A 27,802-nucleotide genomic window follows, 5' to 3' on the forward strand; every position below is an offset into this window, starting at 1 on the left:
AGAAGATTCATGCAACCCTGAGGACTGAGAGTTCAGGCCAACCTCAGCACATAAATAAAAAACTCACCTCGGAAAATACATGAATGAATCAAAGGATTTTACAATGGGAAGAGAAATAAATATTTTAATCAATGTACAGGACTGTTTTGGTCAATATCCTTTTACTTTAACAATATCTCTGAAAAATAATCCAACCTAGATTATATAATTTGAAAAGTAGAAATTTGGCCTGTTTAAGATTGAGAGCACCAAATATTCATCAATATGGACTGTAAATTCATCAAAAAATTTTATTTTTATTTTTATTATTGTAAAATTTTGATGGATGTTTGTTGTTCTGCTACTTGTATGTGTGTGGATGTGTGAATCGTGTGTAGTGTTTTGACAAAATTAGCCTTTCTTTTTATCAATTGTGCTGAACAAAAACTGTAATGTTAGTGTTAATGTTATCTCACTCTGCCTTCTGAAAATCAGCATCCTTAGAAATGCCTTAAACAACTTAAAACATCAGTGGAGAAAGACATGGTTCATCATAACATCGTAATATACATTATATACATATATCACTTGCTAAATGTGCACTGTTTTTCATATCAACAGAAAAATATACAAGTATAACTTGGCTTCTCTTGAGACTCCCCTGCTTCAGAGCGATCATAGTTAATGATATGCTGAAGCCTGCCTCCTTATCAATGATCATATTTTTGTTTATCACAAAGTATATTAAAAACAGCACATAGACATAAAATCAACTTTAAAAAAAAAAAAAAAACGATTTTTACCGCAGGGGGACTTGACACAGCTTATCACACTACCCCCCAATCTACATTTATTGTAATACAGCGAAGATCTTGAAGAAATTAGTTTTTTTCAAACTGAAGAAAGACAACAGATATTCTTTATTTCAAAAACTTGGCAACTTTATTTACAATTCAAGTCAGTCACATGCAACATATTTTAATGAATATAACACAAAATTAGCAAAAAAAGAAGCATATTTGCATTTTTTTTTTTTACATTTTCTTCAAAATGTTGATTAAATATACAAAAATATAGTTTACAAATACTATACAGAAAATATTCTGCTGCAGAATTCTTACTTATACAAACATGTTTGTGAGATTCACAAACATTAGCAGTGTTAAAACAAGACAAGTGTTGGGAGGGGAAGGGGCGGGGCGGGGCGGGGCGGGGCTAATGTTTACATCTGTGAGGTCACAACGGTGAGGGATGGGCCGATATTAGGTCATCTCAGAAGGAGGCAAAAGAGTGATGTGGGGAAAAGAGAAGGAAGTTAAAAGTTTCATCGTGGCTCACAACGACTTTGGAATAGTTGATAAATTGGCAGTTTAGTTTTGATAGTAATCATGTATCAAAAAAAAAAAAAAAAAACAATGTTTGAATTACATTATGTGCCTTAGTGACTCTTGACCACGTTCTACGAAATAACCACTACTTTACAGAAATACTGCCAATTTCTTCCCAACAGCCTTTTTTCCACCACAATAAAATGCTTTCTAGTCATAGAAAGACTAGACATAAAATGCTTTCTAGTCTAAAAAGCTGTTAGGAACAAACAAAAGTTGTAAAGTTGCAACTGAAATACTATTTTTGTCTTTCGAAAATACAATTGGTCAACCAGATATGGCACTCTCAGTAATAATCGGTAAACAAAAACAAAAAAACAACAGTTTGAATATGCTAAGCAAAAATGTAACCTATCGCTTAACAACATTCCCAATCTGCTTGAGGACTACCTCCTGTATACACGCACTCATTTAACTTTCTAGATATGTTTTCAGACCGAGTTTGGATATTGAAATTGCTTTAAACTGTCAACAAAGCCTTTTTTGTGCCTAATCTGCATTATCACTAAATTAGAACTGTTAGAACATACTATTGAAATGTTATGGGTTTTAACCTTAGCACACAATAAATAAGACTTTTTTTTTTAACCCCATTTCAGCTCTGCCTCAACGGAAGAGGCAGCAATACCATCAAAACGGAAGAATATGAAAAGTGCAGTGACATAACTCGATTTTCGACACAATCAACTACTTTCACATTATAATGACACAGTCGAACCACAGCTCTCTATATGTATACATTCGTGATCAGAGTGACTCTTTAAGACCTGCTGTGTTACAAACGCCAAAAAGATGAAGGAGAGATCCTAATTTAGGACTCACAATTGAACAATATTTGTCCATGATAAGCAATTACAAGTCTAAAGGGAACCCTCAGTGTTTTACACTTTGTTAAGACAAAGTACCAGAGCAAACCAAAAGAAGTAATAAAAAAGCCTTATTATTTCTCTCTTTGTTTTTGTTTTTTTACAATGTTTCTTTTTTTGTTTTGTTTAGATATTATGCACAAGAATTTCTTCACACACTCAGCAAATGCGCAAAAAAAATAAATAAAAAATAAAAACTCATTAAATAAGCTTAACTTAATTCACAGTCTGAATCTAGCCTCTCAAAAAGCAACAAAAAAACAAAGACTCTGCAGAACATGTTGGGCAGTTTGCTTGGCAATGAATGAGTATTGCAACATTCGATCCACGACCAGACAGCACTCATTCAGATTTAGTTTGGGTTTATATAAAGCATTACTCGTGTCAGATAATTCTACTCAGCAACAACATGTATTTGGCATCATTTCTTGTGTTTTGGCCAGCCCAAAAGTGTGATGATATACATCTTTTTCTAGACTGCCTTAACGTGAAGGGAACCGAGACCCAGCCAGACCCTAGGAGGTTAGTATGATGGGGGAAAAACGAGTACTATAGAGCAGGAAAGAGCCAGAGCTTCCATTCTATTATGGAGAATAAAGAACGCCCCATCCTGCTGACTGCATCATTGATCATAGTGGCTGAGGATTCTGTGTTACAAAGTGCTGGGCTGATTCACTGACAAGCTGAAAGATGCCGGAATGATACTAGACTAGACTGTGAATGTCAGCTGGGTCTGTACTGAAGGCATTCTCCAATCTCAGTGACTTCTAGTCAGATCTGAGGTTGTTTCTGTAGCGTGTCTGGTTTGATTTGCCTCGCTCGAGAGGCATTACATTTATTAATATTTGTTGGAGACAGATCTAGGGCTTTAAGCCAAGTATATTTTTAGGAAGCTATGTAGCACAATATGAGATCCAGTATGAACACACACAGACACACACGTTTGTTTTTGTGAAATGTGGGGACATTCCATAGGCGTAATTATACAGTAGGTTTTTATACCGTACAAACCGTATTTTCTATCCCCCTATACTGCCCCTGCCCCTAAAGCTACCCATCACAGGAAACATTCTGCATTTTTACTTTCTCAAAAAACTCATTCTGTATAATTTATAAGCCTTTTGAAAAGTTTCACCCTCTCCTTGTAATAGCCATGTCATACCCATGTCATTATACACATTTGTGCCATATTTCACAAAAACAAGCACACACATTTGCAGCTTTGAATTGACCCACAGCTTCACGGGAGATTTGGGATAACTAAGAAAATATAATACATCCCCCAAAAAAGCACCTGGCACATAAAACCTATAGGCGATTTATGGAATAATAATTACTCAATGGCAAAACCCTACTTTGGGACATTTTGTTCGGTTTAAATTTGGTTAACACCTTGTTTGGAACCATTTCCTTTAACTATAACACATCTGCAGAACTAGGCAGCTGACGAACAAACTGAAAAAACACTGTGCGGATGGGGAAGCCAGCAACTGACTAATGCTTCAACTATGAACAGTTAGTGGAAACAGGAGAGGTTAATGGCAGCCGTTCCCAAAGTTATACGTATTGCAGGGGGTCTGCAAGTTCCTTACAAAATTAAAGGTAGCCTATTATTTATAGGCCTGTAATTATCAGTTATTTAGACTAGGTTGGACAATTATTTAGAATATCTAATAAACTCTAAGAGTGACGGTAGTGTTTTTTAGGGGTAACCACAGAACTGTATAAAACAAAGCACATAGTGTCTGTGACGTCACCTGTAGGTTTCTAAACAGCATTTTTAAAGCCCAAAGTGGGCGGAGCCGGCTGTCGCCATCTTGGCAGCGGGTCACTCCCAGATAACCGTGGGAGGACTCATAGACAGCAGATAAACGGCTAGTAGTGTCAGCAGGCAATCCACCAGTCACTTAAGTGGCCACGGCCTTAATTATGCAGAACTTTAAGGCTTAATATAATTGTTAAGAGCAAAATTAGCTCTATAGACCAAAACCAATTTTTGTACAAGGCTGTAAACATTTTTTTCTGATTTAAAAATGGCCATTTAAGTGACACCCTATTGGAGCCTGTCTCCAGTGGCCAGTCGATGAATTGCAGTTTAAGTCACTTCCGTATTATCGGGCTGCGTCTCAATCAGCTCCTTAGTTCAGTGGTCAGAGCACTGATCAGTGAATCAGTCAATGGGCTGACAACCTGATCAGTGTCCCTGACTACTGAGCTAGGAAGCAGACTGAGAGGTTGACGCTTGGGTGTAACGATACACTCAACGATACATTTGTGTCATAATTCGATACAAATGGCGATACTTTTTTCCTCCTCACGCATTAGCTCTTTGAATGCAGGCATTCGTTGTCTCTCTACACTCATCTCTCTCAGATTATCAATGCCAGTTCTAATCGCAAGAAAGTGTCAAAATGACTATTCCCAAACTGTAAACGGTTAGTTCATCCAACATTTACTTGCGCGTCACACAAGAATTTGCATGTCCGTGTTTACTACAATATGCACGTCATTGTGAATCTGTTTATCATATAAAGCCATCGTGTCTCTTCAGAAGACTTGGATTTGAATTAGACCGTTTGATTGATTATTTTTATGCCTTTTATGACATTTTTGGATCTTCTAGAGGTTGGATCCTTTTGAAGTTGTAGGGGAATGGATAGGTAATGAAGGTATAGAAGTCTCTCTAAGTCTCGGTTATATAAAAAAAATGTCATTCATGTTTGGAAGTTAAACGGAAATCATAGATTTGAAACGACATCTATCGTGATATTGTGCAACACTCCTGTTTTTTTCTTTTGCATTTTTTTAAATTCTCATCAAATACAGCCTTAAAAAAGCTACAGACGTGCGTGTGTGTGTTTGTGTGTATTTAACAGTCCTAAGTTAAAAAGCATGTCAAATATAAAGGCGTCCACAGAACACAGATCAAATACTGCTGGGTCACGTCCTGACCGTAAGAACACGAACTCTGCATTCACATTTGTTTTGGGCACCAGCTAAAGGTCGCAGCGAACCGTATCTACCAATACAGCCGTTCTACTGACCGCCACACACAAACAAACAAACATATACACACTGGAGAGCTGCTGTCCCTTTAATATACAGTATAAACATAACCCTCTCTAATGAAAATAATACCAATGGTTTGCTCTGTGTACATCAACTAAAAAATAGTTTGAAATCATAAAATATAAAACAAGATCTTGCTACTAGCACAAGCAACTAAGTTTGAGTTTTGTGTAAAGTGCTTGTTAAAAAAAAACAGTTAAAAAGTATTTTTTTTTTTGTTTTTAACGTTGTTATTTTGTTTTAGTCCTTGTATTTTTTGCCTTTCACTGATGTCCTCAGAAAAGTGCTTTGGTGTGGAACAGTTACTTTAAACATGACTTGGCCATGTAAACTTAATTCGTCTTCATTATCCCACAGGAAAAAAAGCTAAACCCAAATAAAACTGATGGAGTAAATCATCTATTATTGTAATTTGGAAAAAAATCCGTTATAGATCCACCAAGGCAGGACAGGAACATATGCAGGTCACACGTCACCGTGGCTCCGGGCACAAATCCTGCGGCCTGTCCTTGGATATGAGCGTGTACCTGTACAGGAGGGAGTGTGAAGGTAGTGGTGGTCAAATTTTGAGGAGAAACAGGAGGGGTTACACCAGATTTTCCACCCCGGGCAGTGGCTGCTGCGTTGGGGGCACAGGTTCAGACATGCTCTGCTGCTGGGCCAGCTGCAAGACGGGCATGTTACACAGCGGGCATACCTTCCTCACCTCCAGCCATTTGATAAGGCACCTGAGGGAGACACAGAGAATGTGGAAGGCATGAAAGGCAAACTAGATAAATTTATGCTTAACATTTCCCAGATCACAGCAGAGTTTCTGAATCTGCCCACTACAAACAGGCTCCACTAACCCGAACTACAACTGGTAGCAAGTCAAAAGTGATCTCATATGATATCTCAGGCCTGGTTGTGTTGGCGAAGCTGGGCGTCTCCTTGGAGGAAGCCCATGTGGTATGTGAGACTGAATCTCAGGTTAGTCTGAGTGAGATGTTGGCATCTCTGCTCTGATGAATAATTCACTGTAAGCACAGTTCTATTTTAGGCCGTGTTGGTCCCATCAGGTACACAAACAGATCTATGATACAGAAGTCTACATTTAACTACTGACACAGTCTGGATGTAGGGATTTTTGGGTGATTTGACAGAGGTATATCAATAGTAATCAGTCCATAATATGTATGTTTCTGTTTGTTTGTCTGTCTGTCTGTCTGTCTGTCTGTCTGTCTGTCTGTCTGTCTGTCTGTCTGTCTGTCTGTCTGTCTGTCTGTCTGTCTGTCTGTCTGTCTGTCTGTCTGTCTGTCTATCTATCTATCTATCTATCTATCTATCTATCTATCTATCTATCTATCTATCTATCTATCTATCTATCTATCTATCTATCTATCTCTCTCTGTGATGTGCAAATGATACATAGTATCACATATTGTTTCATGTAGTCATGTCTATTAATTTTCATCAGCTAGCACCCTCGTGGCCTACAGTTGTGGTCAGAATAATTGGTACCCCTGGTAAATATGATCAGAAATAAAAATAAATGCATTGTTTATCCTTTTGATCTATCATTCAAACAATTTGCAAACATCTAACCTGTAGGGGATTAATGCTTTTCTCCAAAACTCGTTGGCCATAATTATTGGCACCCTTTTATGAAATACTTTTTGTAACCTCCTTTCCCCAGGATAACAGCTCTGAGTCTTCTTCTATAATGCCTGATGAGTTTGGAGAACACCTGACAAGAGATCAGAGACTATTCCTCCATACAGAATCTCTCCAGATCCTTCAGATTCCCAGCTCATTTTCTATAGGGTTCAGGTCAGGGAACATTGGATGGTGATGGCAGAAGCTTCATTTTGTGTCAGTGACACATCCGTGTGTTGATTTTGATGTTTGTTTTGTATTGTTGTCCTGATGGAAGATCCAACCACGGCCCATTATTAGATTTCTAGCAGATGCTGTCAGGTTTAGATTGTTTATCTGTTGGTATTTGCTAGAATCCATCATGTATCTGAACAAGATGTCCAGGACCTCTAGCAAAAAAAATAGGATCTCAACATTAAAGATTCAGCTATATTCTTTACCATGGGGTACTTTGTATAAATGTTTGAATACTGCTCCATTGGGCTGTAATTATGGGGCGTGTTTCAAACAAACCAGGAAAGACATCAATTGGACCTACAACCAATCAGAGCAACGAAGCGACGTCTTACGTTATATGTCAAATGTCAACAGAGCTCAACTGCACTGTGTTGCCAAGTCCGCGTTTTTTCTACGGGTTATTTTCCATTTCTGCTTGTTGAAGTGATAATTATATGATATATAGACCCATGAATGCAAATTTTAGCAGGCAACCTTTACCAAAATAACACATATTTTACCCCCCAAATGCCGTTTTTTCCGGGGAACCCCCTGAGAAGCTATTGTTTAGGGCAAGTAGTTGGCGGGTTTTGTTGTAAAAACTTGGCAACCCTGTCTGCACGCGCACTGGAATAAATGATCTTTGCCGGTGTTGTAAAAAAAGAAAGAAAGAATTTAAGGATACACATTTACTTACCAACATGATCATAATTTCAGAGAGAAATTGTGAAGTTGAATGCATATACAAACAAGCTCTCCGTTTAGGATTTGAACAAATATAATCCAAGCGCCTTTGATGATGTGGATGATTAGTTACTGTTTATCATCTGTCCATCATCGTCTAAAGCCCGCCCTGATGATTTCATTGGTCCGAACAGTTTCTGTTCGGGCATAATCACTCCTCTATGGATCAAGGCCAGACCGAACCGCCCAAGCTCAAATGTTGTGGGCAAGGCTGAGTTCAGCTGGCATCCAGGCATCTTTTTATAGTTTCATATGACTACAGAACCAGGTCCTTTTTTAAATTTTCAGTCACGTTTGACAACCAAACCTGTTTTTTGTTTCTAGATGAGCAAGAATGTTTTTTTCTTGAAACCCTCCAAAACAACATGTGGTGATGTAGGGGTTGTTTAATATATTTTTTAGGTTTTCTGACTGCAAGACTCAAATAATCTCTGCAATTCTCCATCTGTTCATTGTCCATTCTTGGACAATCTTTGGCTGTGCATTAAGACAATATAGACATGTCATTATAATGAATTATTAGGGGAATTTTGCTTTTGTTTCCTCATATTTATACTCCTGTGGAACAAGACGTCACAGCTGGACAATTCCATGTTCCTAGTCAACCTGGTGTGCTAAGAAAATGTAATATTAATGGGGATATACTTTCTAGGGGTGTCAATAATTATGGCCAATGTGTTTTGGAAAACAATTATTTGATAATGTGATTTCCCCCCGATTTTACATTCCTCACCTCAATGAAAGGTTAGGTTTTGAATGATCAATCAAAAGGATAAATACTGCACATGTATGTATAAATACACACAGTATAGTATATAATATATATGATTTCAATGACCCATTAATGCTCTAACATTTGGCTGGATTCCTAGAGAGGCAAACTAAAATGTTGAAATGTTTAAAAAGAACAGAGAGCTCCCAGACCCTCTGATAAGTGTCCAAGCATTGCTCTGACATTTACTTTGGCATTTACTCTGACATACAGCCCAGTGCAAATGTTTCACAAAGGGGCGAATGAGAAGATGGTCGAGTCAGACACATTTCAACTAGATCAATGGCAGTGCACAGTTATCAGCACGCTCGAAACCATATAAACTGCACAATTTGAATTTAGGTACCTTTTTATACGTGTGTAACTGATGTAATATCTGCCACTAGCAGAATCACAATGGCTTGTTCAATTGTCCAACACGACCTGTCTGCCACTGTTCTTCAAACAGGTAGTCCAACCTCAAACTCTAATGTCAGTTTTTGGCCCGATCGGGGTCGCTCAAACAAACAGACTGCCAAACTTGTTTGGTGCTGCTATTTTAGAAAACAACATATGTCAAGGTACTCACTTTCTGTGAAAGGCATGTTTACACGGGCAGATTCCCAACTCATCTTTCTGCTTGAATTCCTCCAAACACACCGCACAAATCTGTAGAGAGAAAACAATACATTCCAATGAACGCACAGATAAAATATTGAAATATAAACATTCCATTGAATAAACTTGTCTCAACGTGCAATTACTAGTAATGGAGGCTTTCAATTTCAAAGATCAGCGAGACAGAAAGACATGTTATAGTGCTGTATTCATTCAGGATTGTTAACTTTCTGATAGATAGGCTGTAAAACCAATATTCGTGAAGGCTTGCTCCATCTTAAGTAAAGAAATGGTCTACACTCAAAAAGTTTCCTTTGTAATCACAGTGAAGTATACCAGGTTGGGGTGCAGATATGACATTTCATCAAAAAAAAAAAAAAAAATGTCTAGACCTGGTACTATAAAAGCCAAGCTAAACACTTTGCTTAACAACCTGTCTCACGTCAGAGAGTGGAATTCTGTGAACATTTGGACACAATTAAATGGTGATGTAATCTGAAGGTAGTCAAAAGACTCTGTACTGGCTTTTCCATAGAAGGTTGAGGGCTAATAGCTAGTTCCTTTGATAAAGCTGTCAATGAAATTCAAAGGAATGTATAAGAAAATGACAAGGTAAACTGAGGTAAAGTCAAATATTGAGACAGGTTGTATTAGTGAAGCAGATTAAACCATTGCTTTGTATCTCACTTGAATGAGACATTTAAAAATGACTAAACTTTTTAATTATGTGAATGAAAGAGACACTAGCCAAAAAAACAAAACAAAAATCCTGACCCCGGTTGTGACAAATTGTATTAATAACTAACTGATATAATTCACAATTTTAATTTGTTTATAACGTCTTGCTGGAATAATTCATAATGCAAGTGAAAGTTAAAACCGGTAGTTTATATTATCTAGGACATCTTCCAGAACGATGCACAAAGTAAATATTTCATTAATCTTGCAGACAGCAAATAAGGAAGCAGGGAAATGGACAACTAGTAATTGTAAGAGAACAAAAGGGATTTCGGACAAATGTGCCTGGGCACATGGGTGTCTGTCATAACAGTTATTTACTGTTTTGTGTGTGTATTATAAAGCTAGATACAGTCCTAGTGCTTTAGGTGTCACTGACCATGGCCAGGGGGTGGTCAGCGAATTAGCGAGACACAATGGTTCTCTGTTTGAGATGAGCGAGACTGCAAGAAGAAGACATTGTCTGTTGAATATACACTGTTGGGTTTTGTCAGGAAAGAATGCCATTAACAGGGCCAACAAAGGACAGAATACGCCCATGTGTGTGCATGTTTCTTCATAACACTAAACATGTAGCTAAGACTGCCCCGACTAAAGATGTTTCTAGACAACTAGTAGTCGTTCATTTAAGCCATTAGTTGACTAACAACATGTTTATACTGATTTAATTACTTAAATATATACTAGGAGCAGAATATTCCTATAGCCAGTGTTGGGAAGGTTACTTTGGAAATGCAATAGGTTACAAGTTACCCTATTTAAAATGTAATAAGTAGTGTAACTTTTCAATTACTTTATTAAAGTAATCTAACTGATAACATTTAATTACTTTTAGATTACTTTTAATTTTCCAGCACTGAAACACATTTTTATCACTTGCCATGTTGGCAACTCTCAGATAGGTATAGCCTTAAGCTTTCAGCGACAATGTGGATTGCTGTAATTGGCAGATGCGCTGCAAATTCAAATAAGAGAACCAATCAAAAGCATCAGAATAGTGTTGCTTTACTAAACAGACTTTAAATGGCAGGAGGTATCATGCACATCAAACACAGGCAAACAAATTCATATTATTCAATGTATCCTATCTTTTTACAGAAAATATATATAACCCCCTTTGTAATCAGCAATATTTTCATAAGTAACTAATTTAATTACATATTTTCTCAGTTACTGTAACTGATTACAGTTACATTTATTTTGTAATTAAATTACATAATCAAATTACATGCTAGTTACTTCCCGACACAGATGCCCTCAAGTGCACACATGAAGTTTGCAGCACAGGCACCGGCAAAAGTAATTATTATGAAAAAACAGCAAGGAGACATTTTGATTATGTATTAATAAACTAGTGTTTTCTGAGTCCGTGTCGGCTGCAAAGATGAAGTTGATGATGCTGACTCACCATCTCTGCAGTGTAGTGTACTCATCTAGAGAGATGCTCACATCATACAAATTGCAGTATTTGTTTTCCATTTGAATTGGTTTATTTAAAAGTAAAAATTTCTAGTTTTCTATAGATATATATGCTTCTCATGTCTTTGAGGCAAGTAGCCTATACTCTTGAGTTTTCAGTTCATTTTTCTGACGCGCTTCAGTTCACAGAAAGCGCATCCTGTTTGTTTTCTTTATTTTACTGTTATTGTAAGTTTACACAAATAAAATTAACCCCTTTTACAAGTAAAACTAACCCTTAAAAGTTTTGAATGATGCTGAGGAAATCTTATCTGTATGAACAAAAAGTATGTTTTGTTCAAATTTTTTTAAAATTGTTTCTGCTGTTATCAGGAAAAAATCCACGTGATCTCGCCGGCGCCTCTTATGTCATGCGCCTAATTATAGCACACATTTATTTAGTTTAACGTTAAAGCTACACTGTGGGATATTTTCCCCCATCTAGTGGTGAAAAGGTATATGACCATCTAGTGAATAATAGTTTCTGTTCCTCTCAATTTCGATTTCGTTTCAACTCCTACAATGGCCTAGCCTAGAAATCTAGACGCACCCTAGCGGCAGCAAATTTAATTTGCCCGCAAGTGTGGTCTAGCAACTCTCAATTCCTATCTGAGCTGTATTCCTCAGAATCTGGACGGCCCAATCACATCGTGTAGGTAGGCTATAGAGTCGGCGGGCGGGGCCATAATGACGACGGCCGAGTTGCGTTTGCGTGCTTCTAGTAACACAGTCTTCTAGTAAACACAGAAACTGGCGAACGGCGGCGGTCTTTCGAATCAGCTCTGCCCGCGCCTCCGGAAGACTTGGAGTTAAGCTTTCCTCTGAGAAAAGAACAAAGAGCGGCACTGAAGACATTCTTAAAAAAGGAAGATGTGTTCGGAGTTTAGCCGACCGGATACGGCGAATGTTTAATCAGTCAGCGAGCTCCCCTTCACCGTCGTTGCTCCGGTTGGTGTACCGCTATCTTATCGCGTGCAGAGGGAGTTTGAAAGACAATTAAGGTAAACAATACTTTTTCATCATTGACGCAAGGAAAACTATCATAGACGTCGTTCTAGTGTTATGCACAGCACACCATGATATAATTAGCCAAGCAACAATAAAACTTCCAATATAAACAAATAGGCTGAATTAATATTACCTGTCGAGAAGAAAGCAGGCAACGTCGGCGTTCTTTTTAAAATCGGTGCTCCTCATGAGCTCTTTCCATCTTGGAAAGGCCACTCCAAAATTTACTTTTGTCTTGTTGATTTGCCTGTCGCGTTGCCGTCTTAATTCTCTTTTCCGCTTCCTTGGCGACTCTGATACATATCCCGCAATGTTACTAGGTCCCCGACCCGGGTCGAATTCGGTAATCAATTCCGGGACGTGGTTGCTTTCACACAGAAGGCGACCCGGCAATGTTCCGGGAATATTACGGGTCCGACGTGCAGTTAGAAAGGGGCTTAAGAGTGATCCTCCATCATCATATAGCAGCCTCAAGCAATCCTCCTCTTCACATTCGACCATTCGACACGGTGCCATCGAGTGTAAAAACGCGAAAAGCGAAGCTTGAATTTACGGGTATGTCCCTCTTTGGCAAATGTACTTTCAATATGGATGAGCAACATGGCGACCGCCATCCGAACCCCTGACACGTATGTATTTTCAATTGTTTATTTTAAAATTACGAGAATACATTATTACTTGAAAGAAGTAAATATACATTAATGAGCACATATATTTTTGAAAGAACTAAGTGATTTTAGCTAAGAATAAACTAAAAAAGTTACACAGTGTAGCTTTAAAGTAAAGTTGCTTCTACTTAAATGTTTCAAATTATAAGAATGAATTGGATTTCCTGCCTGACATACTGAATTTACAACAAGAACCTGTCATTAACAACCTGTCCCTCACGGACTGCATGACTTGCCACTTCCTGAGGGGTTTTCTTTTAGTAAACTAATGGTAAGTCCTGCAAAAATCAAAAAACAAAGACAGTACCTTTACTGCTGTTTTTATTCTCCAAGCAAGGCCAATCTGCTTATAATCAATCATCCAACCAACAAACCAGGCCTGTGTCATTCCTATCAGAATAGTGAGGCCTTAACTGCCTAAACAGTGATAGTATGCCACTGAACCATCATCTGTCCCTCTTTTTCTTTCTCTTCACTAGGCTTCTGAATTGAAAGAACCACCTCTGCAGTTCAAATGTGACTCCCCGGCATCTTTTTTAACAAACGGGAATAAACCTTCATAAGCATTGCTCAGTCCATTTCATGCTGCCGCTCCTGTCTCTTTGCTCTCTCACCTAGTGAGCTGCAAGTATTATAAAACACAAACCATGCAGTTTTATTTCCGACTGTTTCACTGCGGTGGATTTACGCACGATACATCTTACTCACTGACGCAGTGATATTTATGTCCATGCTGTTCTCACTGGTTGCCATCTGAAGATCCATATCTTGGCAACTGTCTGGCACATATGCTAGTATTCTGCACCGGTGGGTTTGCACATCAATCATCCGTGCACAAGCTCTACCATACAATGTGTGGTACCGTACAATGTCTATGTATATAATCAGGGTACTTAATGTTTCGAGAGCTGAGATTATATTCACTCGTCTCACGCTGATGGTCCCTGTATCTTATGTAAGATTGAGGATAGAGTTGATAGAGCTCTTTGATGCTGTATAATTCTGTCAGGCAGATCTCCTTTCTAACTCATGGGGGCTTGAACTTAAAAGCCTAGGCTACATGCTGTGGTCAGACACTCCTTAATTCAGTATTGGATCTAGTGAAGTGAATCTAGAAAATTCAGTCGTCATTTGCTCCAGATAGTACATTTATTTGGACACAATTGACCTATATAGTTTACCTAAGTTTACGCTTATACTAGGTGGCCTTAACTAATATGTACTGTACGTAACCATTTTATTCAACATACATATTTTGTACATAAATGTTGGTGAGTTGCAATTACATTTAAAAGCTTTTAACATTTAATTAACACCCAAACCCTTACCCCAGAACCTAACTCTAATCCTATGATCCATAGACTTACTCCTAAACCTAACCATACCTCAAACTCATTAGCAGTATGTAGGAAAAAAATGTAGTTACAAAGTATATCCCATAGTCTTATAGGAATTTAATGTTAGTACATACAGTATTTAAGGTCACGTAATATAAAGTGTGACATTGCTGTGTGTTCCACAGAAGTCATTCAGCTTTGGAACACCATTAGGGTGATCGAATAATGGCAGAATTCTAACTTTTGTCTTTAACCACAGTAATGTGACAGTTTATGAAATTTCCGAAGTTCGGAACAATTAATGACAATTAGTTTATGTTGCTTAGGGGGAAACAGTAGCTGTGCATGGCTGTGCTAAACGTTAAGTAACCTCTAACTATACTAGTGAAAAACTCCCAGGCCTGTAGCATACACTCATAATAGTGTTTTTGTGTGCACAGGACGGAGAGACCAGCCAGCTTTTAGCTCAGCCCCCACCCCTATGCTTCTTGTCTGAGCTCATATGCAAGTGCAATCCCAAATTTATTTATTTTCATTTCCACAAATGCCCTATTGAAACATTGCAAGATTTGTTGACAAATCTCAGTGTTATTACTGGTAATATTTCCACTATCAATATAAAAAACTGAGACAAAAATTTTTCAGAGAAATAATGGATGGAATTTTATGCCTGTAATTTTTAATTTGTTTATATTTTATATAATTTATATAATGTCTATATATAAATTTACTATAAAACATAAAAACTACTAACTAAATTAAAACCGAAAATAAAATAGAAATAAATATGAAACTCAGAATTTAAAACTATAATAACCTCATGACCTCATATTAAACTAAACAGTTTTAGCCTAATTTAGATTTTAAAATGTTTTTAACACTAATTGAGTCTTATTCAACAATGTTCCAATACAAAAAAAAAAAAAAAAACTCCATTTGATTTTTAAAAAAAATTTCTGCACTAATTTTCAAGTCAAATCTTCAGCATTGGATGGTGGAATAGATTTATCTATAGTTAAAAAGAGCTAAATATATACTAAATCCTTACTGCTTGCTGAAAGAATAATCAAATCAGCCTAGTAAATTAATATCTTTCCTATCAAAAAGACAGGATAGGGCTGCACAACATTAAAGAAAAATGCAATAATTTGTTAAATAATGCAGTACTCGATATGCAAAATGATAACGATTTAAGTTAATAAATTATATTTAAAAACTGCAAATGAAAAGCAAAAAAAGAAAGCGGGGGGGGGGGGGGGTAGGTAGGCCTACATTAGGTTTATTGAACAGAAATGGAATAATGAAATATAAAAATAAAACACTGCTTCGACTTCACTGTATGAATTAAATATTTAAATATATTCCGATTCACATCGAAGCTACAAAAGTTTAGTCAAGAGCAGCGAGTGATTTTCCCCTGTCATTGTTGTCTGATCAACATTACGCGAGCAGATGAAATCAGGTTTATTAAGCTGCTGTCACTTTAAGACCTGCAGGGATCAAATATAGTGTTGCACGCACGATTTCTTTCTGAACTGTTCGGTGCACTTAAGATGTGAATACTCAACAAGATAAGCATTTTCCGATTTTTTGTGTATATGGTCATATAAGCTGTGGAAGAGTATCATGCGCTGTCTGAGAGGCGGCTTTCTGTGCTTGCGAGTACTTCACTTACTGCATTTAATACCATTAAGCATGACACAAGTATGTAACAGTCATGTGTCCAGTCCACACTCTGCTGTCTGCATCAACCTAAAAACGTATGCATTTTGTAATCTTTTGGAGTATTAAAATCATGCAGTTATCATGCAGTTATCAATGTTTACATGATTTATATATCGTGCAGTCCTAGACAGGAACACCTGCAAATGTGGAAATGGAAACATCTTTTTATTCTTCAAGTATTCATGAACAAAATCAATATCAAATATAAAACCTTGAGCCTGACAAATGGGTGTCATGACTGCTGGCACAAAAAGCCCTCCTTCAAAAAATCGGATTACCATGAAAAACTTTCCTTACAAGTGCGGATGACATTTGCTTGGCACTTTAAGGCAATGTTTCAAATGAAATGACTAATATAAAACCACTGACAGCCCTGCTAATATTAATTACACTTTTATTTTCAGATTGGCCTTGCTGAGTATAAAAACAGTAGTGAAGGGTTTGTGCTTTCAACTAGAGCACTGGTGTCCTCACACCTCAATACTGTCGCTACCATTTCATTAGCACTCACATATGAAGTCAGTCTGGCCTATTAACACTAGCAAAAGGATAGCGGTCATGTACGAACTGGTGAAGGTTAAATGACATAAGCTCATGCTATTATTAAACATGAAGAGTGTGTTTAAAAAGTCCTTACATTCAGGGTAGAGGGCAGTTCAGGTTTTGTGAATGTAAAACGTTAAGAAAACGCATATGTCAGTATATTTGGTCTACGCATTAGGTCAAGTGACAGCAGTCTAATATACCTGCTGCTGTCTTTGTATTTTATGTTTGATATCTAAATGTTTGACTTATATATTTGTTTACCTTATTAGAACCGAAACTGGGGATCGATAAGCAGTATTGGAATTGCTCAAATTAAAGCAATACACAACCCTAAATGTATTTGATATTCATTAATATCATGGCTGACAATAATTTGTGACAGCATTAAACTTGACAAGTGTCCAAGTAGAAATCCATTGATCAATCAATACTTAAAGGGTTAGTTCACCCAAAATTTTAATTTATGTCATTAATGACTCACACTCGTAAGACCTCCGTTCATCTTCTGAACACCGTTCTAGATATCTTATATTTAGTCCGACAGCGTATCTAAGTGTATGCACACTATATTGTCCATGTCCAGAAAGGGAATAAAAACATCATCAAAGTAGTCCAATATGTGACATCAGTTAGTTAATTAGAATCTCAAGCATTGAAAATACATTTTGGTCCAAAAATAACAAAAAATACGACTTTATTCAGCATTGTCTTCTCTTCCGCGTTTATTTTCAATCCTCAAACAAAGATTCAAATGGTTATGAATCAGCTTATTGATTCATGATTTGGATCGCGTGTCAAACTACCAAACTGCTGAAATCACGTGACATTGACGATCCGAATCATGAATTAATATATTGAATCAATGCATCATTACCTTTTTGGAAAGTATCATAAGTAACTTCTGGTTAGCAACATCGTAAGAAAGTGGCAGTCATGATATATTAATGAGAAAACCACAAATACAGCACAGTACTATTTTTCACTATGTTTGCTTCATCTTTAAATAAATAGGAATCTGGTTTTGAATGGCTATTTTTATTCATGCTTTTATAACTGCTTATCAAAGACGTACAATGCATTTGTAAATGAGTTGTTAGTCATAAACAAACACCTTTATAAACCCTAATGTAATGTGTTACCAAAAAGGCCTGCGCAGCTGAATGAAAGTGGGAACTCCTACCTCGTGCAAGTTTAATTCTTTGACTTTTTCCTTTTGAATAACCTGGAAATTAAAAATAAAAACACTTAGTTATATGTACTTAGAGTAAGACTCTATAACCGTAACGTTTGAAATTACATGAGAAAAAAACAGAAACACTACCGTTCATACCCAGTAAATAATGCATATTTATACAATACAGTAAAGTGTTTGAATAGATACGTCAGCAGCTTACCTGCTTGTATGCATAGAGCTCTTTGTGTGCCTGGTGCCGTAACCTTGACAAAAGAAATCATTGTTTTAGTTCAGAGAGAGAGACACAACAACCTGTTTTGGAGAGACATTCATGATACTATACAAACAAAGGCAAAAATCATCCAGTTACACTAAAATACAGTCCATTTTAAATGCCAGTGGTATTGCTGGGTGTGAAAAAAACATTGTATGTGCTTCTGGACCTCTGTTTGTATGTTCCAGATTTATATGGTCGACACATGCCTGTATCTTTTTTTCAGTCACAATTTGACAAATCTGCCATGTTGGTCATTTAAAAAACACATTGCCATCTACTTTCAAATTACTATTCCATGGCTTGTTTCTCTTTAAAAAAACAAACATTTCCTCTCCTTTGACATTGGCTGCGTCCAGTTATAGGAGTGCTGTGAGCTGCCTTGGCATGTTATCTTTATAGTCGTTCTAGGGTGATTTAGGTCTTGTATTGTCTCATCAAGCTTGACCAGACTAACTGCCTGTCTGAACCAGACTGCCCAGGCATTACCCACTCGCACCGCTGCAATGCTTCACCGAGTGTGACTGTTAGACTGGTGCCAGAGCCTTTAAAAGAACTATATACAGATACTCTTGGCATGAACTCAAGAAATGGAGGCAGCCAAGCAATGGAAGGTCTACATTTAACACTATTTTCATCTTGAGCAAGTGTGTGTGTCAGAGAGAGAGAGAGAGAGAGAGAGAGAGAGAGAGAGAGAGAGAGAGAGAGAGAGAGAGAGAGAGAGAGAGAGAGAGAGAGAGAGAGAGAGAGAGAGAGAGAGAGAGAGAGAGAGAGAGAGAGAGAGAGAAACCCTGATGGAAAATAACTGGAATGTGTCAGGCATGATGGAAGAGTCTCTAGTGAAGCTATTTAAAGAAAACCATAAAACGCTATACACAATTTTTAACCTTAAATTTGTAAGCATACTTTCTGAACAGTTGTTAGATCATTAGTAAAATAAGACATTCATTTTGATTATGATTGTTTGTTGTGCTGAAACCCTTTCCATTTAAATTATCTGGAAGATATGACAATTCATTCAACATTAACAAAAACATATTTCAGGCCTGAACAAAATTACTTCCCGTACAAAGGAAAAGCACAGGTCTAAGGAACATAAAATACTGCAGTATCTTACAACCACATCCATAAATGTATAAATATAGTAGTAAATATAGTACTTTAAAGATAAGAACTCAAGTGAAAAGAGAGTTGGATAGATGTGAAAAATGGAGACGTGTTGTAAAATTTACCTCCGTTACAAGTAAGCTTAACCTCTCGCAGCAGAGTGAGAGGGACCTGTAAAACAGGCAGCACAGTCTTGGAGAGAAACTGACATTGCGAAAGAGACCATCAGGTAAAGGTGTAGATACTCCCTTTGGAGGAATTTAGACAATTCAACCCCCCAAAAACATATCAACCCCCCACAAAAAGCTCAGGCACTAATGTTGATGTCTAAAAGGCCATTATCACAGAACTATGTTTGCGTTTAAAAGGTCTAGAAACACTTTTGTAAAGCATTTTTTTATTTTTTTTTAAAAATGTTATTAAAGGCACAATATGTAAGATTTTTGGATTAAAATCAAATTTCTTATGAGGTAGGTGAGCAACTGTTTGGATACACTGCACAAAATGCTCTTCTTAGTATTTTTTCCTTGTTTACAGTCCCAATATCTAAATATTGCAGTATCAAGTAAATGCATTAAAGATGCATTTACTTGATAAGTAAAATGACACACGATATTTTTTCTTGTTTTCTGGAAGAAAAAAAAATCTAAATTAAGTGGGTTTTGCTTAAAACAGGCCAAATTGTCTGCCAATAGGGTGAGAAAATAATCTTATTTCTGTTTGGGACAGAGACAATAAACAAGACTTCAATCAGAAACAAGATTATTTTTTCTTACCCATTGGCAGATCATTTTGCTTGTTTTAAGAAAACAAGAAAACAAGAAAAAATATATTGTGTCATTTCACTTTTCTAGTAAATGCATCTTGATGTGTACATTCATCGATAGAAGACTAATCATTGTTATGTAGATCGACACAGTTAGTCTTTTTGTTTAAATCTAGTTTCTTTTATGTTGCCATGCCTAAAATTGATCTAGTTTACTGCAGTGTGCAATAAGTGTCTCATAAAAGCTGCCGAGCGAACGCACAATAGCATTATAACTTTATAACATAACTTTTAAGCCCCTTAAATTGATCTAACATGATAAAACACTGCTGCGTTTCCCCACATATGCATGACCGGAAAAAGTGGCATAATACAAGCTGTGAAATCAAGGCGTCAGCAATCCACGGCTTTTCTTTCAATAAGCCACCTCTACCTGCTAAAAAAAATTACATATTGTGGCTTTAAGCACTGTATTTTTAAAATGGCGCGTCATGTGTACGATGCTGCAAAATACACGAGTACGACACGTCAGTCTAGCGCACGTTTATAAAAAAAGCAAAAATAGATTATCCTGTGAAGGGATTGCACACGAAGATATTGTGTTGCACAATCAAGGCCAAAAATAGTTTCAGTCTAGTTCCTGAGTCGGGCCAGGTCAAGATTAACTGTTGTTTGACAAACTACAGGCAGTCATGATTTTTTAACACACCATTAGGCAGGTATTACAATTCATCAGGTTGAAAACCACCTTGTGACCATATCCTGCATCGTAATATAACGGTGCAGCTATTAACATGTCACACTGAGTGCTCAATCTCAGACGTGTGTGTGAATTTCGATTGCCTTCCCATGAGGATGACTGTGCCAGACAAACACTCACCCACCCACCCCTTTTCTTCTAAAAGTGTGTGTTTGCCAGTCACAGGGGCATTTCACATTTGTGTGTCGGAGCTGGCGCATGGCTGCTACGTGCGGCCGCGTGTGTTTGCTCTGAATCACGACGTCCTTCACAGGTCCACTCGAGCTCACGACTCCCTCATCTTCCACATTGAATGTCCACACGGTCTCACGACTCTACAATCTGGTGGTCCTTGATTTAAGTCTTTAATGTTCACGATAAAATAACGGTTTGATTCGACAACTAAAGAGGTCAAGGGACCATCTGCAAAGACCATCATCCTTTTAATCTCGATCTTCTAAACTAAAATCCGTGCTGGAAAGACCAACTTCATGCTTGTCTAGCTGGTGGACTATAGCCAAAACTAGTTGGCTAAGTTAGCTAGAGGATTAGTTTCACTCGCAAAGGAAAATTCTGCCATCATTTAGTCACTTGGATGATTTCAAAACCCACACAACTTACATCCGTACCCCTACGCCCTACCTTATATGTTATGAATGACAAAAGCGAAATTTTTGGCTGAACTAGTCTAATGAGAAACCTGTCGGGGACACAAGCTCACAGACCTCACAGACCAGCATCCAAAAGCATATGTTGGTCTTCTCAGTAGGGACGTCTCCAGCTTGTCAAAAGCAATTTTTAAATGATGTAAAAAGCTATGAATAAGCACTCTAGGCCCTTGCATATTGTTTCAGTTATGCTGAAGGTACACGTGAAGGTGAAAAATAGCAAGCTAAAAATATAATGAAAAATGCAGCTAGGTAGAATGGTAGCCTACTATTTTGGTATTTGCTGAAATTGCAATTGCTGGTGTAATGTATAAATATTTCAGGACTGGTTTTCAGATGTACAGTGACAGTACTGTACCTAACATACCTTTGTGAAATGCTGAATGTGAAAAGTGTGCATGTGCAGTTATTTAAAACAATATTGTTTTGTAATGTAATGATGTTAATGATTTTTTAAGTGTTTAAGTCTCCAAATAGTTTTCAGTGCAATTGTAGGCCTATGCGGTTTTGTAATGGGGGCATAACACATATTTGCTGGTTAATTCAATGAGGAATCCATGAATATTTGTGATCTAATGTAAGGGAGACCACATCTTTAGAAGTCTGTTATCTGGGCTAAAGGCAAACTCTTTTATAGATGACTTGGTAATCTGAGAGTTTTTCATTCAATAAACCAGTGTTTTCATTTTCATTAAGATTAATAATATAAGACTGTAAAAGGTTACCAATTCATTTACACATTTGAAAATACATTAAAGGGTTAGTTCACCCAAAAATGAAAATTCTGTCAATAATTACTTACCCTAATGTCGTTTAACACCCGTAAGACCTCTGTTCATCTTCGGAATCACAGTTTAAGTATACCCAAAACAAAGATTTGAATAGTTACGAATCAGCGTATCGAGTCAGAATTCAGATTGTGTGTTTTGTCATGTCATGTCATGTGATTTCAGCAGTTTGACACGCAATCCGAATCATGAATCAATACACTGATTCATAACAGTTCGGATCTTTGTTTGCGGATTGAACACAAACATAGAAGAGAAGACAATGCTGAATAAAGTCATAGTTTTTGTTATTTTTGGACCAAAATGTATTTTCAAGAGATTCTAACTAACCCACTGATTTCACATATGGACTACTCTGATGATGTTTTTATTACCTTTCTGGAAAAGGACTGCATACCTTACATACATTCAATGGAGGAACAGAAGAACAGAAAGCTCTCGGACTAAATACAAAATACCTTAAACTGTGATTCCGAAGATGAACGGAGGTCTTACAGGTGTCAAACGACATTAAGGTAGGTAATTATTGACAGAATTAAAATTTTTGGGTGAACTAACCCTTTAAAGGTGCACTATGCAACTTTCCGTCCACTAGAGGTCGCCTATTCTACACAAAGGCGTATTTTGATGACGCCAGGTGTTAGCGCAGCATGTGGTCTTCACCTCACAGCCGGTGGAAAATAGGACTCGGGCAGAAATCATGTTCATGGATGCGGTTATTAACGTTACTGTAGTGTAAAGCAGAGCAGGACCGAGTGTTGTGGGGCTGAGCACAGCCGCTGGAGCGATTGTTATAAAAAACACGGCTCGCGAGTACCGGGACTTTTATTATGACGGGACGGGACGGGACACAGTCCGTTTCCGCTTTTTCCGGTCAGGTAAAGCAGCTATTATCATATCAGATACATTTAAGGGGCCAAGGGCTTCGGCCATCTGTCCGCTCTCTTCCCTGAACTGAAATGAAGTAGTGGGCTGTACTTTCCACACGATTGACATCAGGTTCAAGTACGCCCACAAGCCGTGCGAGTTATTAGTGTATTTGCAGGTTGGCTGGTGGTTATGTTGCCCGCATACCACCTCCCATGGCCGAGACTGGTATTACGATACCTGTCGGGCCGGGGCTAGTAATGCTACTGCTAATTAAGGTTGATATCTCTGCAGGACTATAACTTGACATTTTTTTAATCACATCATCGCCCTTATTTCTTCTCATTCTTTTGATGCGTGTAGGTCATTTTTTGGATATTTTTACCTCCATTTTTGGCACCTTTAAGGGGGAGGCAAAGTCAAATAAAACATAACTAGTATATAATAAATGTGAAGGAACTTACCATCTCCCCCACTGGTTAGGCTGAATTTGAATGAGAGCTGCTGGTTCTCACCGACTTAAGTAAGAGATGCTACATGTTTCAATTACACATTAAAGCTACAGTATCTCTGCTGCCAAGAATAGTCACATGGCAAATTTGACTGGATAACAGCAGCTCCGTAGCTGATGAAGAATGGATAGTTTCTTAAGCTGTAAAGCATCAGTGGTCAGTTTTATCATTACCAGGTCCATTCTCACTTGAAAAGTTAATCAATGTCCTTCATTTTATTGAGCAGATGCTGTAGAGTTCACTTAGTCCATAAAGGAAGTTGGTGATACAATGTACAGTTGTGTCTTTAATGTCGAAAATGCATTGATTCGTGATTGTGCAATTAAGCTGCTTTGGATTCATTTAATGTGCAAACAAAAAGCTTTACATCCATCTACATGGAAACTTCAAGCCAAATCCATGCAGGGGGAGCTTGTGATGGTGGGTTTTAGTTTCATTTCAGATTATTCAAGTCAGTAGCTCTCTTAGCTTCTCCAAACTGTGCTGTGTGACCTTCTCACTCTTCACGCACATACAAACTATCAAAAGTAAAGAAACCATTTCAGACACAAGTAATCAAGATCTTTCTTCAAAATGCCGTACAGTTGCCTTGTAGTCCTAAATATCCGTTATTTTAAGGAATGCTACATTGCAATAGAGCTGTTCAGGCATGCCGGAAAGACATGGTTTGCAGACCAACCTTGAAGGCTAATCTGCCATTGGCTCCCTATGGAATTTGGTTTAAATTTATAGTTAAAAAAATCCCATTACGGTATGACTGTGCGTAATTTATGTCATAAATCAAAACAGAAAAGTCTCTTCAAGTAAATGTTAACCGCAGACCTTACTTTACCCCAGTGAATCCAAAACTAAATCCAAAATTCCTGAGGGAACCCGTGGCTTAACAAGGCTAATTTTAAGACTAAAATTGAACATCCCAATTACAGTATATATTGTGGAATTCAATGGAGTTGCTCATTTATCCCTCTCTTTATTGAGCAACCACTAATAATTAAAGTATGGCTCTGAAATTCAGAGTTGGTTCAGTCTTCAAAGTGAGGATGATAAAAGCTGCCTCTCATGCTATGGACACGGTGTGAAGATGAAAGAGGACATCTCCGTTCCACCACCATCTGTCAGCTCTCCTCTATCCTCTCACGGAAGTCTTTTAAACTCCCTTCCATTTTCTATTTTACCTTTGTGCGTGCTGCATTTAACAGTTGCCTAGATGCACAATGGTTTGTTACAGCATTAGTGACATAATCTAAGGCAGTTGGATGTCAGCACATGAGGTTCCTAAATAACTTACTTTTATATTTGTGGTATAATTGTGACTTTTATGATGTAGTCTGTTCCTGTTGGCAATACTGACTCCTACACCACAGGTTCCAACTACACCCACTTGCGCACACTGGGTTAATTGCATTTGTCATGAATTTCCAAACAAATCATGATGCAAATTACACTCAAATGTGCGTTAGGTGTTAAATTACAACAGTTCCGCTTTGAAGCCAGTATGTTTAGGGATTTGATCAAGACGTTCAAACCCTGTAACTGGCTGAAGAGGATATGCAAGCAAATGTATGGCATTCTACAGCTTGTTGAAACACATTCTGCTGCCTCACAAATAGAAGAGCCAGGTGGTCTTACCGAATCAGGTAGCAGCAGAAGAGTAGACTGAGGATGAAGACGAAAATGGCTGTCCCAAAGACAACAATGTAGATATTGAGGGGAAGGTTCTGAAACCCTATATTCGGCATCCTGAAAGTGTAATGCTGTAAATCTGAGGTCATGGATAACCTGGTCAGAGAATAAGAGGGAAAAGAGACAAAGAAACATCAGAAAGTGGTTCATTGATCTCAACACTAAATGCTAGTGCAAATGCTAGCAGACTATATGCCCATTAGTGCAACTCAAACCCAAAGGAAAATAATCACCCTGTCTGCAGACACGTATAAGCGAATGCTCTTATCAATATGACTGTGATTTGATGTTGCTTGGCTTGTTTTCTGGACTGTTTCCAGAACACCTTCTTATGTACCCAATAGACCAATGAATAAACTCATTAATGCCTTAAATTGTGCATTGGGCAGTGCATGCAATATTCCAGCGGTGAGAGCTTGAGAACATTGGTCCTGCAGGAGCCATTAAGCAATACCCACACTGTCTATCTGTGGAAAATTAGTGTTAACTAATCTACTGAGAGTCAGAGCAGCTTTGATTTTCTCTGTTATGAGCATGTTTTTTTAATATTTAATATATTCATTTCTGACTGGAAAAATACTCAAAATAAACCCTTAAAATTGCAAACAGAGAGATGAATAACCTTTTAATTTTAAATTCCGGAATGGTGTGAGTACAGTCACCCTAAAAATTGTTTGCACTCTAAAAAAATGCTGGGTTAGAAACAACCCAAGTTGGGTTGACAATGGACAAACCCAGAAATGTGGTTATTCGAACCCAGTGAATGGACCCATTCACACAACCCAATTTCTGGGTTTGTCCATTTTCAACCCAACTTGTTTTGTTTTTTTACCCAGCATTTTTTAGAGTGTGGAAACTTTATTTTCCATGTATTAGAAAACAAAATATTAAATAAAATTATATTACATTTAGAGTAAGATCTTTCCAACAAATGCACACATAATCAGGATCTTTCTTCAAAATGCCGTCCAATTGCCTAGTAGTGCTAATTATCCGTTAGTTTAAGGAATGCTACATTGCAATAGAGCTGTTCAGGCATGCCGGAAAGACATGGTTTGCAAACTAAACTTGAAGGCTAATCTGCCATTGGCTCCCTATGGAATTTGGTTTAAATTTATAGTTAAAAAATCCCATTACGGTATGACTGTGTGTAATTTATGTCATAAATCAAAAGAGAAAAGTCTCTTAATCTTAAATTCATGAATGGCGTGAGTACAGTCAACCTAAAAAGTGTTCAATATATTAGAAAACAAAATATAAAATAAAAGTATAATACATTTAGAGTAAGATTTTTCCAACAAATTAGCAAACGCCTCAAAGTATAGTAACTAAATAATGGATAATAGATAGTAGGATAGTCTACTACTTACAACATAAAGTCTTAATTTAGGAACTGGGCTCAACAGCACATCCCCACCACTACATAAAAACTAAAACGAGTGTATGTTTGTGTGTGGGGGTCTTTGTTTACTTATGTGTGTGAGAGTGAGAGTTCTCACTGGACATTTAGGATGTTACTCCCCCCAAAACGGGCATGTCTGGACATGCCTTTAGTAGATAAGACTCGAGTAAAGCCACATGTGAGACTGTGTGTGTAAACAAAGGGGGAGGTAGAGAACCGCTGTGTGACTTAACAGCACATGCAGCTGGGTGTGATCCGTCATACTTTGTTCTCACAGACATACTAGCAGATTTACTGTCCCCATAAACATTTGATATCCTGGACCTGTCTGAATGTGAGGGCCTTTGACACGTTCGGAAATGCTCCCACTTTTACCCAGATTCTTACTGACCATGAACAGATTGTTTACTTCCATTCCCCGTCTCTGCCGGTCTTATTCTGTCTGTGTCCATTACAGCTTGACCCATGCAAAACTTTCTGGCAGATCAGGGTAAATATCCCAACAGAAAATCAATATCCAGCTGGCTATACACACACTCTGTTATTGATATAACAACATCCCTCATTCTTACCAATACAGAATGTACTAGTAAACAGTAACTTTATTGGTTTGGTAGAGGTTTGTATCTGTCGGGTCCATGATGCCATTTTGCCTCTGTGGCAAAATACGGTTCACTGCTCTTTTAATTCCATTATCTTGCTTTACAAGCATTAATCGGCTGAGCTCTAGTGGCCCGGGTTTATGTCACACAGCCCTCAAATGCCATGATCCATGTCCTTAGGAAAACTTCACAAGTTCAGGACATGGAAAAGAATCCGGAAGGACATGCATATTAAAACAAAAAATAGAGGGTTTGGCCATTTTGAATGGTTTCAAGTCTGGGAGAGGCTCCACTGGCTGCAGGCAATTATATTTCCACCTTTTGAGTGTCATTTGGCACTAAGGGGAAAAGGAATTAATTTGTGTTAATGTTGCGGAATGATTACTTGCTTACAGAAATTTTCACAAAAGGAACAGAACTTTTAACAAGCTCTGCCAATTGCAAAATATGGCCCAAAACAGCAGCCTCTGTAAC

The 27,802-nt window shown here is 37.6% G+C and overlaps 1 protein-coding gene across 6 annotated transcripts in view; it reads right to left on the reverse strand.

Annotated features, from left to right (window-relative positions):
- Positions 1–1,538: 1,538 nt before the first annotated feature.
- The window catches only part of rnf24 (ring finger protein 24), a 46,919-nt gene continuing 20,655 nt past the window's right edge, over positions 1,539–27,802 (reverse strand). For 5 of the 6 annotated variants that reach the window (XM_067441156.1, XM_067441152.1, XM_067441154.1 and 2 more), the window contains 5 exons: positions 25,271–25,420; positions 18,141–18,183; positions 17,927–17,968; positions 9,238–9,317; positions 1,539–6,030 (listed from right to left, as the gene is read on the reverse strand). In XM_067441156.1, the coding sequence (XP_067297257.1) occupies positions 5,889–6,030; positions 9,238–9,317; positions 17,927–17,968; positions 18,141–18,183; positions 25,271–25,413 (450 nt within the window). In that variant the 5' untranslated portion in view covers positions 25,414–25,420 and the 3' untranslated portion in view covers positions 1,539–5,888. Of the gene's footprint in view, positions 6,031–9,237; positions 9,318–17,926; positions 17,969–18,140; positions 18,184–19,426; positions 19,473–25,270; positions 25,421–27,802 lie in introns of those variants that run through there. The other variant, XM_067441153.1, reaches the window with a different exon arrangement.

This window comes from Pseudorasbora parva, chromosome 4 (genome assembly GCF_024679245.1).
Source record: "Pseudorasbora parva isolate DD20220531a chromosome 4, ASM2467924v1, whole genome shotgun sequence".
In the NCBI taxonomy this organism is placed as follows: Eukaryota; Metazoa; Chordata; class Actinopteri; order Cypriniformes; family Gobionidae; genus Pseudorasbora; species Pseudorasbora parva.